Source organism: Medicago sativa, chromosome 8 (genome assembly GCF_051527215.1).
Source record: "Medicago sativa cultivar Bolivia chromosome 8, Bolivia_mono, whole genome shotgun sequence".
Classification (NCBI taxonomy): domain Eukaryota; kingdom Viridiplantae; phylum Streptophyta; class Magnoliopsida; order Fabales; family Fabaceae; genus Medicago; species Medicago sativa.
This window is the reverse complement of record NC_140756.1, coordinates 14742192-14755308: the sequence shown is the minus strand read 5'-3', so window position 1 is coordinate 14755308 and position 13117 is coordinate 14742192. Positions and strand designations below refer to the sequence as shown.

The 13117-nt window shown below is 34.5% G+C and overlaps 1 protein-coding gene across 3 annotated transcripts; it reads right to left on the bottom strand.

Moving 5' to 3' along the window:
- Nucleotides 1-8844: 8844 nt before the first annotated feature.
- On the bottom strand, nucleotides 8845-13117 carry LOC146897234 (auxin-binding protein ABP19b-like). Of its 3 annotated transcripts, XM_085735432.1 has the most exons (3): nucleotides 12629-13117; nucleotides 11405-11415; nucleotides 8845-8983 (listed from the first exon to the last, which is right to left on the bottom strand). In XM_085735432.1, the coding sequence occupies exons 1-3, from the start codon at nucleotides 13115-13117 to the stop codon at nucleotides 8845-8847; spliced, it is 639 nt and encodes a 212-aa protein (XP_085591558.1). The 3 variants fall into 3 exon arrangements, with proteins under 3 accessions (XP_085591558.1, XP_085591556.1, XP_085591557.1); XM_085735430.1 differs by lacking the exon at nucleotides 11405-11415 and having other exon boundaries at nucleotides 8845-8993; nucleotides 12616-13117; XM_085735431.1 differs by lacking the exon at nucleotides 11405-11415 and having other exon boundaries at nucleotides 8845-8993; nucleotides 12619-13117.

Below are 13117 nucleotides of genomic sequence, written 5' to 3'. Positions count from 1 at the left end.
GATAGGTTTGCTATTTATAGTGTTAATATTCTTGCAAGGTGTATATGCCTTATAGCTTGCTTAATTGCTATGAATGAAGCAACCTATCTACGTAACTAGTTATTTATACCAACCTATCTATGTATATCTATTTCTAGTTATTAATTTTACCATTTTTGGTATGGCTCAATATTTGACTTGCTAGGCCCTTGTTTTAAAATGACATCCTTATCCCCTACACTTCTCCACCACCCTATATATATATATATATATATATATATATATATATATATATATATATATATATATATATATATATATATATATATATATACTTTTTTTTCTGCACGTGAGCAATTGGGGGCCAAAAAGAAATTCATTCAAAACAATTGAGTCATTTTGGCTTGGAAGACTAATATGAACTAATTTTTAATGCAATTCTTTTTCGAGAAATTATTCTCCCCTATGTCTCTTGGCAGTGGCGTATCCAGGACCCTGGATCAGGAGGTGCAGACTATTTAACCTTGTTTAGAAAGAAAAAAAAAGTTTAATTACAGTTTTATTCCTCATATTTTCACTCATTCACGGAATTAATCCTCCTATATTAAGATCATCCAATTTTTGTCCCTTTTTCATATTTTTGGACTTGGAAATGGTGATGGAACATATTTTAAACGACGTTTCATACAACCCGATGATGTGGAATTATCATCAACAATAAAATTAGTAGAAAGCCTCCAAAAAACTTTAATTCAGATACGATATACGACCATTTTTAAGTTTGAAAATCTGAAAAAGGACCAAAATTGAATGATTTTAATATGAGAGACCAATTTTATAAGTAAATAAAAATATGAGAGAAAAAATGGAATTATAATGAGATCAGTTTGTATACATTATATCGGTACACATTTATGTGTAAAAAAAAAAATACATATACAATGTACAAATTTAATAATAAACAATAATCATAATGTATAAATATTGTATAACTTCATCATAAGATCAGTTTTTTATGATTTTGAATTAGAACGTCATAAAAAAAAAAATGGGCCATTGAGGTTATGTACAAAAGCCCAAATGTTGAGTTATACAAATCCCTAAATCTAGCTGCTGCACATGTTTTACATGTTGTGGCCGCCACTCCAATTTCTGTTGGCTGCACTTTTCTTATTCTTCTTTTTTCTCTACTCTGCAAATGCATCTCCACTCTCCATTTTCTTCTTCAACACATTTCTTCCCTTCAATCTCTTTGGTCAATTGGGTCAGGGTATGCAAAAGTAAAATCTCAGGGTGTTCAAAATGCAAAAATATAAGATTGTATGTGTGATTTTTTAAAGTTCAGGGTGTGCAGGTGCCCCTCACATCAACATAGCTCCGCCCCCGTCTCTTGGACTCACTTTATAAAAATGACTCCAAATTTTATAATTTGAAACATGTTTTTGGTGTTCGAATTCTAGAATCGGGATACATCCATATACAATTTGAAATCTTCTCCCCACTTATGCATTTTCAATTGTCTACTCTAATAAAAAAACGCTCAAAATTAACCTTCCAAATCCAAAATCCACCATATTTTGCTATTTTCCATTAAAACTTGTTCGAATATATCATATTTACGAGATTTCCAACTAAAATCAAGAGAATAGTAAATATTTTCTGAAATCTTTGGTTTTTATTTGCGTTTTCTTCTTCTCTTATATTAGTTTAGTTCGGATTTTAGAATCCAAAATACTCTCTCCGTTTTAAAATGAGTGTCGTTTTAGGTTGTTACACACATATTAAGAAATGCAATAATGTTGTCTATAGACATGCCACTTTTACTAAAATAGCCTTGTTAACTATTGATGCATTTCCCATCATTATAAATTAAAGTAAAATATTGTACTTTGGAAGTAGTGTGCATAGTAATAATTAAGGGATACTATTGGAAAAAAGTAATTAATAGTGCATTGAAAACTGAAAGTGACATTCATTTTGAAACAATTTTTTTAGCTAAAACGACACTCATTTTGAAACGGATAGAGTATGTTTTGTTTGAATAAAATCCAAAATGTGTACTGAGTGTAGATGTGCTGATTTCTTGATGATTTTATCAATGTTTCATAAATGGACAGACGTGGCGATCTCATTAGGGGGAACAGGGTATCAACTAAAGTTGTCAAAATGGACTAGCTTATACGAACTGACACACCAAACCCAAACAAACGTAGGGCTTAGACCTTATAATTCAAGCCTAATTTTTTTTTTCTAAACATTTTAGCTCGGCCTAAAAAACCCGTTAAAATATGCTCTAACATGTATGGGTCACTGGTGGGTCACAACCCACACAAATCAAAATAAATGATTAAAAAAAAATCAAATTAAGTAACGACTATTACTTTTCTCAACCTATTACCTTCTCACATGCCCTATTTTTTTTTTTTTTTACAAAAATGTCCATAGAGTTTCGGATTACATAATCCGAACACAATATGTATGTGTTCGGATTATATAATTCGAAATATGCTTATACATAAGCAACAATTAGAATCTCCCCGATTTCAGCACTGCAAATTTCACTTTGAAAAACAATAAAAAAATCAAAGTAAACAATTATAAAACATGTTAAATTAGACCCTCATATTATGTTCGTGACACGTCACCTCGGTTTGCCACATCAACCAAAAATCCAACGTGTACACCTTCTTATTGTTTCTCCCCTCCCCTCACGTTGCATTTCATTTCAAGTAGCGAGGCCTGTTGAATTTGTTTTCCCTTTCTCCAAAAGGCTTTCTATCTTCTAATCGCTAATTTTGCATGATTCATATGTTATAATCCCATATTTCTCCGATTCATTTTTCTCTTCTAATCCCTAGCTACCTCTTTTCCAACCCCATTTCCTCATCTAATCCCTAACTTTGCCTTTTGTCCATCTATTATTGAAGCACAACATGGAAAGCTTAGAATGCAAGATATTGAATGATAAAGAAGAGGAACACACTACACCAGCTTTACTTGTCACGCAAGAAATCAAAACCCTAGAAGGAGAAGACAGTTGTAACAGTTTTATGAGTTAGTTACAAGTGTAGCAGTTATATGATGTATGCAGTGCACAATAAGCTAGTCTAGTCTTGCAAGCCTATGTGTATAAATATCAAACACCTTGTAACAATTCATTTTCAACTGAATAATATCAACTTTTACTCTCTTTTCTCTCTTTTTCTCTCTTTTCCTATTTTCTGTTAGTTTCTCAATATGGTATCAGAAGCCTTCTCTTTGGAGAAGGTGGTTACGATTCAGTTACGCATCAATTCCGCCATGGATGCGTGATTTCCAAGCTTTTCTTTTCTTCATCTTTTCGTTGCTTTTTCTTCGCAACTTCTTCTTCCTTTCCCTCTTCTCTGTTTCCTGATTCCTATGGCACCTCGCAACAACAATGGCGCAGGTTCATCTTATGAAGTTTCTTTGGATCAAACAACTCCATACTTTGTTCATCCAAGTGATGGACCCTCCTCTGTGACTGTTACTCCGGTGCTGAATGGTTCTAACTACCATTCCTGGGCTTGTTCCATGAGAAGAGCTCTTGGTGGAAAAATGAAGTTCGAATTTGTTGATGGAACGATTCCTCCAATTACTGATGATTTTGATCCTTCATTTCGCGTGTGGAATCGTTGCAATATGTTGGTACATTCATGGATCTTGAATTCAGTGGATCCTTCAATATCTCAGTCTATCATATTCATGGAAAATGCCATGGATGTTTGGAATGACCTCAAAGAACGTTTTGCTCAGGGTGATTTGGTAAGGATTTCTGAGCTAATGCAAGAAATTTATGCTTTACAACAAGATTCAAAGTCTGTAACTACCTTTTACTCTGAATTGAAAGTGTTATGGGAAGAACTCGAAATTTACTTGCCTATACCTAGTTGTAGTTGCAGAACTCAGTGTTCTTGTGAATCAATGCGTACATCTAGAAAGAATCATCTACTTTTGTATGCTATGAGGTTTATTACTGGATTGAATGAGGTTTATTACATGGTTAAATCTCAGATCCTCCTTATGGATCCTCTTCCTCCTATGAATAGAATCTTTTCTATGGTGTTGCAACATGAAAGACAAGGTAATTTTGCACCCATAGCAGAAGATCCTTTGCCTTCTATCAACTCAGTGAATGGTGGAAAATCCAAGACTGGTTACTCAGGACACATGAACAAGAGTACCAATCAAGGATCTAATTTCAATTACCATAAACCAAGAGTCTGTACTTTCTGTGGAAGAAGTAATCACACAGTAGAAACATGCTATAAGAAGCATGGTTATCCTCCACATCTACAAAGAAACTACAATGGTTCACAAGCTAATCATGCCTCTGTTGAGAATGATATTGGAGAGTCATCTTCTCAGCATGAATCAGGGACAGTTGCTACAACTTCTATTACACCTGAGCAGTATGAAAAGCTGATGAGTCTGCTCCAGAATTCATCTTTTAAACAAGATTCAACACCTGCACAAGCTTCCTCCAATCAGGTTTTTTCTATGCCAAATGGTCATACACCAAATGGTAAGCACAATACAAGTTTCATTTTTTCTTTAACTTGTCATAATTTTGCTCTAAACTCATGGATTATTGATTCAGGAGCAAGTCATCATATTTGTGGAAATCTTAAGTGGTTTCATTCATACAATGAAATTGCTCCTATGCATATTAAACGGCCTACTGGCCACTTTGCAATAGCTAAATATGCTGGAACCATTAATTTTGCACCAGATTTTTCTATTTCTCATGTGTTATATGTTCCTGAGTTTCAATTCAATTTACTATCTGTTTCAAAAATGTGTGATGTTTTGGATTGCACAGTCAATTTTAATGGTTCTCAGTGTTTCATTCAGGCAAGGAAAACTCAGAAGATGATTGGTTCTGGTGAAAGAAGAGAAGAATTATACTACTTAACTCTTCCAAATAAGGTGGCTTGCCATGCAAGTAAAGCCAATACAACCTCTTCCTCTTTACCAGACAAAGCCCTTTGGCACTTTAGACTTGGTCATCTTTCTTTTTCTACGATGAGTACTTTACATTCTCAATTTCCCTTTGTCCATGTAGATAGCAAAGCTACTTGTGATGTATGTCATTTTGCTAAACAAAGGAAACTTCCTTTTGCACCCAGTTGTAATAAAGCAAACAAGCCTTTTGAGCTAATACATTTTGATATTTGGGGCCCTATTTCTGTTAAATCCATTCATGGTCATTCTTATTTTTTAACTGTTGTTGATGATTTCAGTAGATTTACTTGGTTAATTCTCATGAAGTCTAAAGCTGAAACTAGACAACATGTTATCAATTTCATTGCTTTAGTAGAAAATCAGTTTTCATGCAAAGTTAAAATCATCAGAAGTGATAATGGCCTAGAATTCTCTATGCCAAGTTTTTATAATTCAAAAGGAATTTTACACCAAACTAGTTGTGTTGGAACTCCCCAACAAAATGCCAGGGTTGAGAGAAAGCATCAACATATATTGAACATTGTTGAAGCTCTTCTTTTTCAGTCAAATCTTCCAAAACAATATTGGTCCTATGCTGCTATTCAAGCTGTTTACATCATGAACAGGGTTACCAGTCCTGTTATTGACAATAATACTCCTTATTTTCTTTTATATAAACAGTTGCCTGATTTACATGCTCTCAAAGTGTTTGGTTCTCTGGTTTTTTCCTCTACTTTACAAGCACATGGAACAAAACTTGCTCCTAGAGCAAGAAAATGTGTTTTCTTGGGGTATAAGCCTGGCATGAAAGGAGTAGTTTTGCTAGATATGAACAATATGGAAATTTTCATTTCTAGAAATGTTACTCATCATGAAACCATTTTTCCTTATCAACCACTCTCATCACCTGCTACTTGGCAATACTACTCAAATAACTCTCCATCATCTGATTCTCCTTCTTCTTATGATGTCACTGATTCTCCTATTTCACTCCCCACATCTCCACCATCATCACCCATTCCTTGTGATAATGTTGACTCTTCCACCACTACCAGACCTGTTAGAACAAAACAACCTCCATCTTATTTGAAAGATTATGTGTGTAATTCTTCCTCTTCTACATCATCACCACTCTCTTCAGGTACTCCTTACCCTATTGCATCATATCATTCATTTGCACACTTATCACCTTCCCATAAGTCTTTTTCTATGTCTGTCACCAATTGTACTGAGCCAAAAACCTACAAGGAGGCTTGTCAGTCTGAGCATTGGTTAAAAGCAATGGATTCTGAGTTAGATGCATTGGCTAAGAATGGTACTTGGACAATTGTTGACCTTCCACCTAATATTAAGCCAATTGGAAGCAAATGGGTCTATATGATCAAGCATAAAGCTGATGACACTATTGAAAGATATAAGGTCAGATTGGTGGCTAAGGGTTATAATCAGGTTGAAGGTGTTGATTTTTTTGATACCTTCTCTCCAGTAGCTAAACATACCACTGTGAGAACTTTACTTGCTATTGCTTCTATTCATAATTGGAATCTCCATCAGTTGGATGTGAATAATGCCTTTTTACATGGAGATTTAGAATAGAATGTTTATATGTATATACCAGATGGAGTTACAAGTGCCCCCAACACAGTTTGCAAGCTACAAAAGAGTTTGTATGGTCTCAAGCAGGCTAGCAGGAAGTGGTATGATAAGTTAACTTCCTTATTACTTGCAGAAGGTTATGCACAATCAGCTTCAGATTACTCTCTTTTTACACATCAACAAGTTGGTGATTTTACTGCTTTATTAGTATATGTTGATGACATTATCTTAGCAGGTTCTTCTCTTACTGAATTTGCTAGAATCAAATCCATCTTAGATGCACAATTTAAGATTAAGGATTTAGGTGTTCTGAAGTATTTCTTAGGATTGGAAGTAGCTCATTCCAAAGAAGGGATCTCCATATCACAAAGGAAGTATTGTTTAGATTTATTGGCCTCTTCTGGCTTACTTGGTTCCAAACCTGCTAACACTCCTTTGGACACTTCCACAAAATTGTATCAAGACAATAGCAAACCTTTTGCTGATGTGTCTTGTTACAGGAGGCTCATAGGCAAACTACTTTACCTTAACACCACCAGACCAGATATTACATTAGCAACTCAACAACTCAGTCAGTTTTTACATGCTCCCACCACATTACATTACAAAGCAGCATGTAGGGTTATCAGATATTTGAAGCAAAATCCTGGTCTTGGATTGCTTTTTCCTAGAAAGTTAGAGTTACAACTTCTTGGTTATGTAGATGCAGACTGGGCAGGATGTAGTGACACAAGGAGATCCACCACTGGTTTTGTTTTCTTTCTGGGTTCATCTCTGATATCTTGGCGCGTAAAGAAGCAACAAACTGTTTCTAGATCCTCCTCAGAAGCTGAGTATAAGGCTCTCTCCACTGCAACTTGTGAACTTCAGTGGTTGCTATACCTTTTAAAGGATTTGCAGACTAAATGTGTCAGACAACCAATTTTATATTGTGATAGCCAGAGTGCTATACATATAGCTTCCAATCCAGTTTTCCATGAGAGAACAAAACATTTAGAAATAGACTGCCACTTGGTAAGGGAAAAGGTGCAGAAAGGAGTATTGAGATTGCTTCCAATTTCTACTGATGAACAACTTGCAGATTTTCTAACTAAACCCTTGCCACCACCTAAGTTCATTTCATTTGTATCCAAGCTGGGTTTGATAAACATTTATCTCCCTCCAGCTTGTGGGAGGCTATTGAAGCACAACATGGAAAGCTATGATAAAGAAGAGGAACACACTACACCAGCTTTACTTGTCACGCAAGAAATCAAAACCCTAGAAGGAGAAGACAGCTGTAACAGTTTTATGAGTTAGTTACAAGTGTAGCAGTTATATGATGTATGCAGTGCACAATAAGCTAGTCTAGTCTTGCAAGCCTATGTGTATAAATATCAAACACCTTGTAACAATTCATTTTCAACTGAATAATATCAACTTTTACTCTCTTTTCTCTCTTTTTCTCTCTTTTCCTATTTTCTGTTAGTTTCTCAATATCTATCACAATCCCATAAGTATGTAATAGAAAAAGTTTCGTTAAATGTTCATTACTTTAATCCCTCTTTCCACTCATGGTTACTGATTTCATTTATCAAGACTTGTTGTAATTGTTCAATTTGACTTCAACAAATATATATTTGATTCAGGAGAGATCTTGTTTCTGGTTTTAAATTGGTGATTAGCATCATTTTTACACCCTTTATCAAGAAGAGCTTAGTAAAATCACATCTTATGTTGCAGTTGCAGTAAATTTTAAATATCTCAAAGTAAATTTTAAATATCTCAAGCTAATTGATATATTGCATATATGCCACCACATGAGCAAGATAATTCATTTTGCTAAAAATATGTAGCCATTAAAAGAATTTCATTTCAATTGTCTTTGTTATTACTAGAGGACTTCTTAATGGCTGAAGATTTTTAGAGTAGCTGGTTTTGTGTCTTCTTTAACCATGTCAAGAGTAACTTTTTCTCCATTTTTTTCTCTCCATCTCACCAACTTCCAACAAGTAAGGAAGTGGATTTAAAGGAAGATGATATTACCCAAAATCCAAAGAATCAAAATTAGTTAGGAAGAGTCAGAGAAAGAGGACATGACAAACTCATGCCAGCGCAACACGCGGGGTCTAAGTCTAGTGCAAATTAAATTGATGGTAAAAATAAAAACAGTTGATATATAATATAAGAAATTAAGAACCCTGCTTTTCTCTTGCTTTATTAAAAAATGAAAATCGACATAAAAACACAAAAAGGAAACACATACATAAGTTTATTGCTGACATAACTAAATTTGGAACAAACATAGAAGTGGATTCATAAGAAATCTTAGCCACTGCCACCAAACTGAGCCTTAAGCTTCATAATTTGTGAGACATCAAGTAAAGTAGTGTTTGCAATTATTGAAGTTGATAAATCGTTGCCAAATAATAGATAATCAAGTATTTGCGTGGTAGGGTTTGTGCTACTTGTTTTATCTTGGTTTTCGGGTGTCAAACATTGATTACGTTTGAACCTTTTAAACCGGTGATATCTTATTTTTTCTTGGGAAGGGAAAAAGTAAGCAAAACCCTTGAGAATCGAGGTCCGGGAGTTGTTTTCGCTACGGGAAGGTGTTAGGCACCCATAACGACTATAGTAACCTATAGGAACCGTCTTTAAATTCTACGCGCGCGCTCTATTTTTAAATGCTATTTTGAAAGATGTTATTAAACCTAAGAATTTTCTAAGTGAAGAATTGGAGGGAGAAGAATGTTTTTGGATTTTTATTTTTAGTTGAATTGAAGGAATTTTGTTCCTTGCCTACGTACCCGTTTAAGGGATCAAATCCACCGTAGTTCTCTCTCAAAAAATGCTTTTGTTTTTGTTGGTTGATTTTAAGTTTGAAAATTGGAGTTTAAAGAATAGAAAGAGGCCTCAAGGGCATGAGATTGTGAAATTGTGAGGTTGAATTAGTCATTTGCAAAAGAAGTCAAGTATGATTATTTTCATTGAATTTTTGATTAAGAAAACAAAAGGGAAATTCAATGGGATATTGGATCCCAAGGTTTATTTGGAAAATAGTTTGAGTGAAATTTGTTCATGTTTTTGGAAAATTGGTTTTTCTAAGTCTAAAGCCTAAACATTCATCTAAACATACAATCCTAAGCATACATCTAAACATGCATATTCTAGCTATATTATAGTGATGTGTGTGCATGTGTCGGTGCTTGTGTCGGTGTACATCATTAGAGTCCATTGTCCTTTACATCATACCCTAGATACATTCTATGGCCTCTTTGCCAAGAAATTAAAATTGCATGAAAGTAAAATATTACAAGAACTCCTAAATCTTTACATTCTAATTTTTGCATGAAATTGAAACTTAAAGTGCAAGAAATTGAATGGAGAGGAAGATGAAGTGGGAATGCTTATGATGTATGAAACATGAAACAAAAAAAGTTAGTAGCACAAGATATAAAACAAGTCAAAGCTATCATAACAAAAGTAAGAAAATTAAAAAAAAAAAAAAAGCAAGCAAAAACAATGTGAAATAGGCCTAAAATCTCATCACCAATGCAAGGCTTGAGTATGACCTATAATCCTCACAATTCAACATACTTTCAAGGCATAAAAATCCAGGTTTTAAAATGAGGATCCAAGTGTCATTGTAAACTTTGCATTTTTATGTGAATTTAGACCTATTTGCACCATTTATTCACAAAACAAAACTTGCCAAGCAAGCAACCAATCATCACATGCACATGTCCAGTAAAAAACACATTCAAACAGTAGTAAAAACCTCATAAAATCATCCATCATGAACCACAAACATTTATCAAGGATTGGAATTGGGATCAAGCAAATTTTCATCAATTTTTAGCACAAAATATCACAAAATAGTAAGAAAATTAACCACATTATTTTTGTCAATTTTTAACATGCAAAAATTATCACAATAATACCACAAAACTATCAAGAAACATGCATGAAAATTTTTGGAGTTTTTTAGAGAATTTTAGACTCAAACACATGCAAAATTTCACAATTTTTGACAAAAAAAAAAAAAAATGGCAAACTTTTAACAAGAAAACACTACATATTTTTAATCAAAATTTAACACATAACAACACCAAAAAAATGTCAAGAAAATAATCAAGAATGCGTAGAAATTTTTTAGGAATTTTATTAAAGATCTTGAAACATGCGGGGGTGTAGTTAGCAGTTTTTAACAAGAAATGCTGGGAAAGGGGGGGTGTGAACAGCATACTGAAAAAAAGAGGCAAAAACGTTGGGCTTTAGAAAAGGCCTGGATTGGAAGAAGGCTGAACCGGTTTAGGGAACGGGTCGGTTCAACCCGAACCGGTTCAGCAAAGAAAACAACACGTATTCTTCTTCTTTCCATCATTTTCCAGAAAACGTTCTTCCTCTCTTTCACGTTCCTAACCAACAATCACACAGTCCCCTTTTTGTTTCTTCATGCTTTCAAAGGAAAAGAATTCTAACAGCTTTAACAAATATGAACCTAAACCAATTCTTCACAAAGAGATTCCATGCCAAAAAGAACAAACAAGTATAGGTGTGGATTCCATGCGCAAAATTCAATCAAAGTGATGCAGATTTCAGATCAGAAGGGGATTCGACAATAATTGAACCAAAAGAGAAAGTGGTAGTACCTTAGGAATGCGCCAAGAAGACCTCCGATCCAATCTTCTTCGAAGTCCGCTTCAAGCTTCGTCATCGTTCTTGCGATTTCGATTCTGGACTCTTGATCTCTTGTGATTTGATTGCAGCCTTGTCCTTGTACGATTGTGTTCTTCTCGGATTCAGCTTTGGCTCAGACGCGAGTTTCCGTCGTAGCTTCTTCTCACTCTGCTTCGTTTTTCGATGCCGTTGCGGTGATTGAAACGTAAACCAAACCTTGTCGTCGTTGTTACTCCGTTTGCGTGAGGGTCAGTTTCTTGTGGAATCAAAACTCGTTGCAGTTATCAATGGCGTTGGTGATTTGGTGCATTTGCGAAGTCTTTTGCGACGGTGATGGTGATAGAAGCGGTGGTTTGAGGTTTTCTATGGAGGTTTGCGGTGGTTTTGATGAAAGGTTGTTAGAGATGGAGGAAAAGGTGGTTACGTGAGAGAAAGAAAAGAGGGAAAAGAATAAAATGGTTTTTTTTGATTTTTTTGTGAATTTGGAAAAATGATTGGTGAAATGAAATTTGACCATGGATTTGACCTTTATAGGTGGTGTGGTAAACTTGGACCAATGAAATAATGCCATGTGTACTTGGACTTGTAACAAACTCTTAAGGACCAATAGCATTTGGACACGTGGCACTTGGACTCTAACAAACTAAAAAGGATTAAAATGCAAATAACAAAAGTGCGCGGACTAAAAATGAAAATTAAAACAAAATTGAATCGAAAAAGTAAATTGAAAATTAACGTAAAATGGGACGATTAAAAACAACAAAGCAGATTAAAATGAACCAGCAATTTTATGTGAAATGACCAAAATGCCCCTGGAGGCTTAAAACGACTAAAAATGACTCAGATGAAATTTTAAAATGGATTTTTAACAGGAAATTAAAGCAAGAACTTATACAAGACTCAGAGACAATTTTTTAGAATTTAAACAGGGCTTTAACACATGAAAAGACTAAAATGCCCCTAGGGGCAAAATTGACTCAAAATGACTTCAAATGCAATTTAAAAATGGATTTTGACATAGAATTGAAATGAAGACTTATTCAAACTATTTGAAAGGACTCAACCAAATTTTTAAAAGACTGAAAGAGATTTTGACACAGGAAAAGACTAAAATGCCCCTAGGGGCTAAATTGACTAAAAAATGACTCAACTGATATTTTTGAAATGGATTTTGACATGATATTGTGACAAGGACTTATCCACACTATTTGAAAGGACTCAAACAAATTCTTAAAGATTGAGAGAGATTTTGACATGGGAAATGACTAAAATACCCTTTTATGTAATTTTTTGCAAATAACATTGAAATAAAACGCAGAGAAAGATGCAATTGATCAGAGACATATCAAATGACTTAAAATGCAAGAAAAGAAGAATTGAACAAGTATTTTTAGGTCCAAAATTAGGGTATAACACTACTTAAAGCAGCAAAAGCAATAGCTTTTCCAACACCAGTGTTAACTAAAAAATGCAAAAGTCCTTTTGGAAAAACTACAATATCACCAGGTTTAACAGTTTTCAAATAAACTTTTGTTGGTGTAATAAATCCAGCAGTTAATTGGCCTTCAACTGTGATAAGCAATTCAGTTGCATCAGGATGAAAGTGCATTGGAACAGTTCCATTTATACCAAAGTCTCCCCTTGCTGTAGAGATACCACGTCCATTAAGACCTGGTAAACTAGTGACATAAGCAATTGTTAATGTAACATTAAAAGGGTCTAATATTGTGCTTCCAGGTACAAAGCCAGAGAACACAAAATCATCTGCTGTTACATTTGCTTCTGACTTGCATGGATAGCCTGAAGGAGTATTTGGAAGCTGTAAGTCTGCCACACAGAAATCATTGACAGAAGTAGCATAAGAGGTATATGATGAGAGAAGAGCAAAATAGAAAAGAATAATGTGAATGATCCTCAT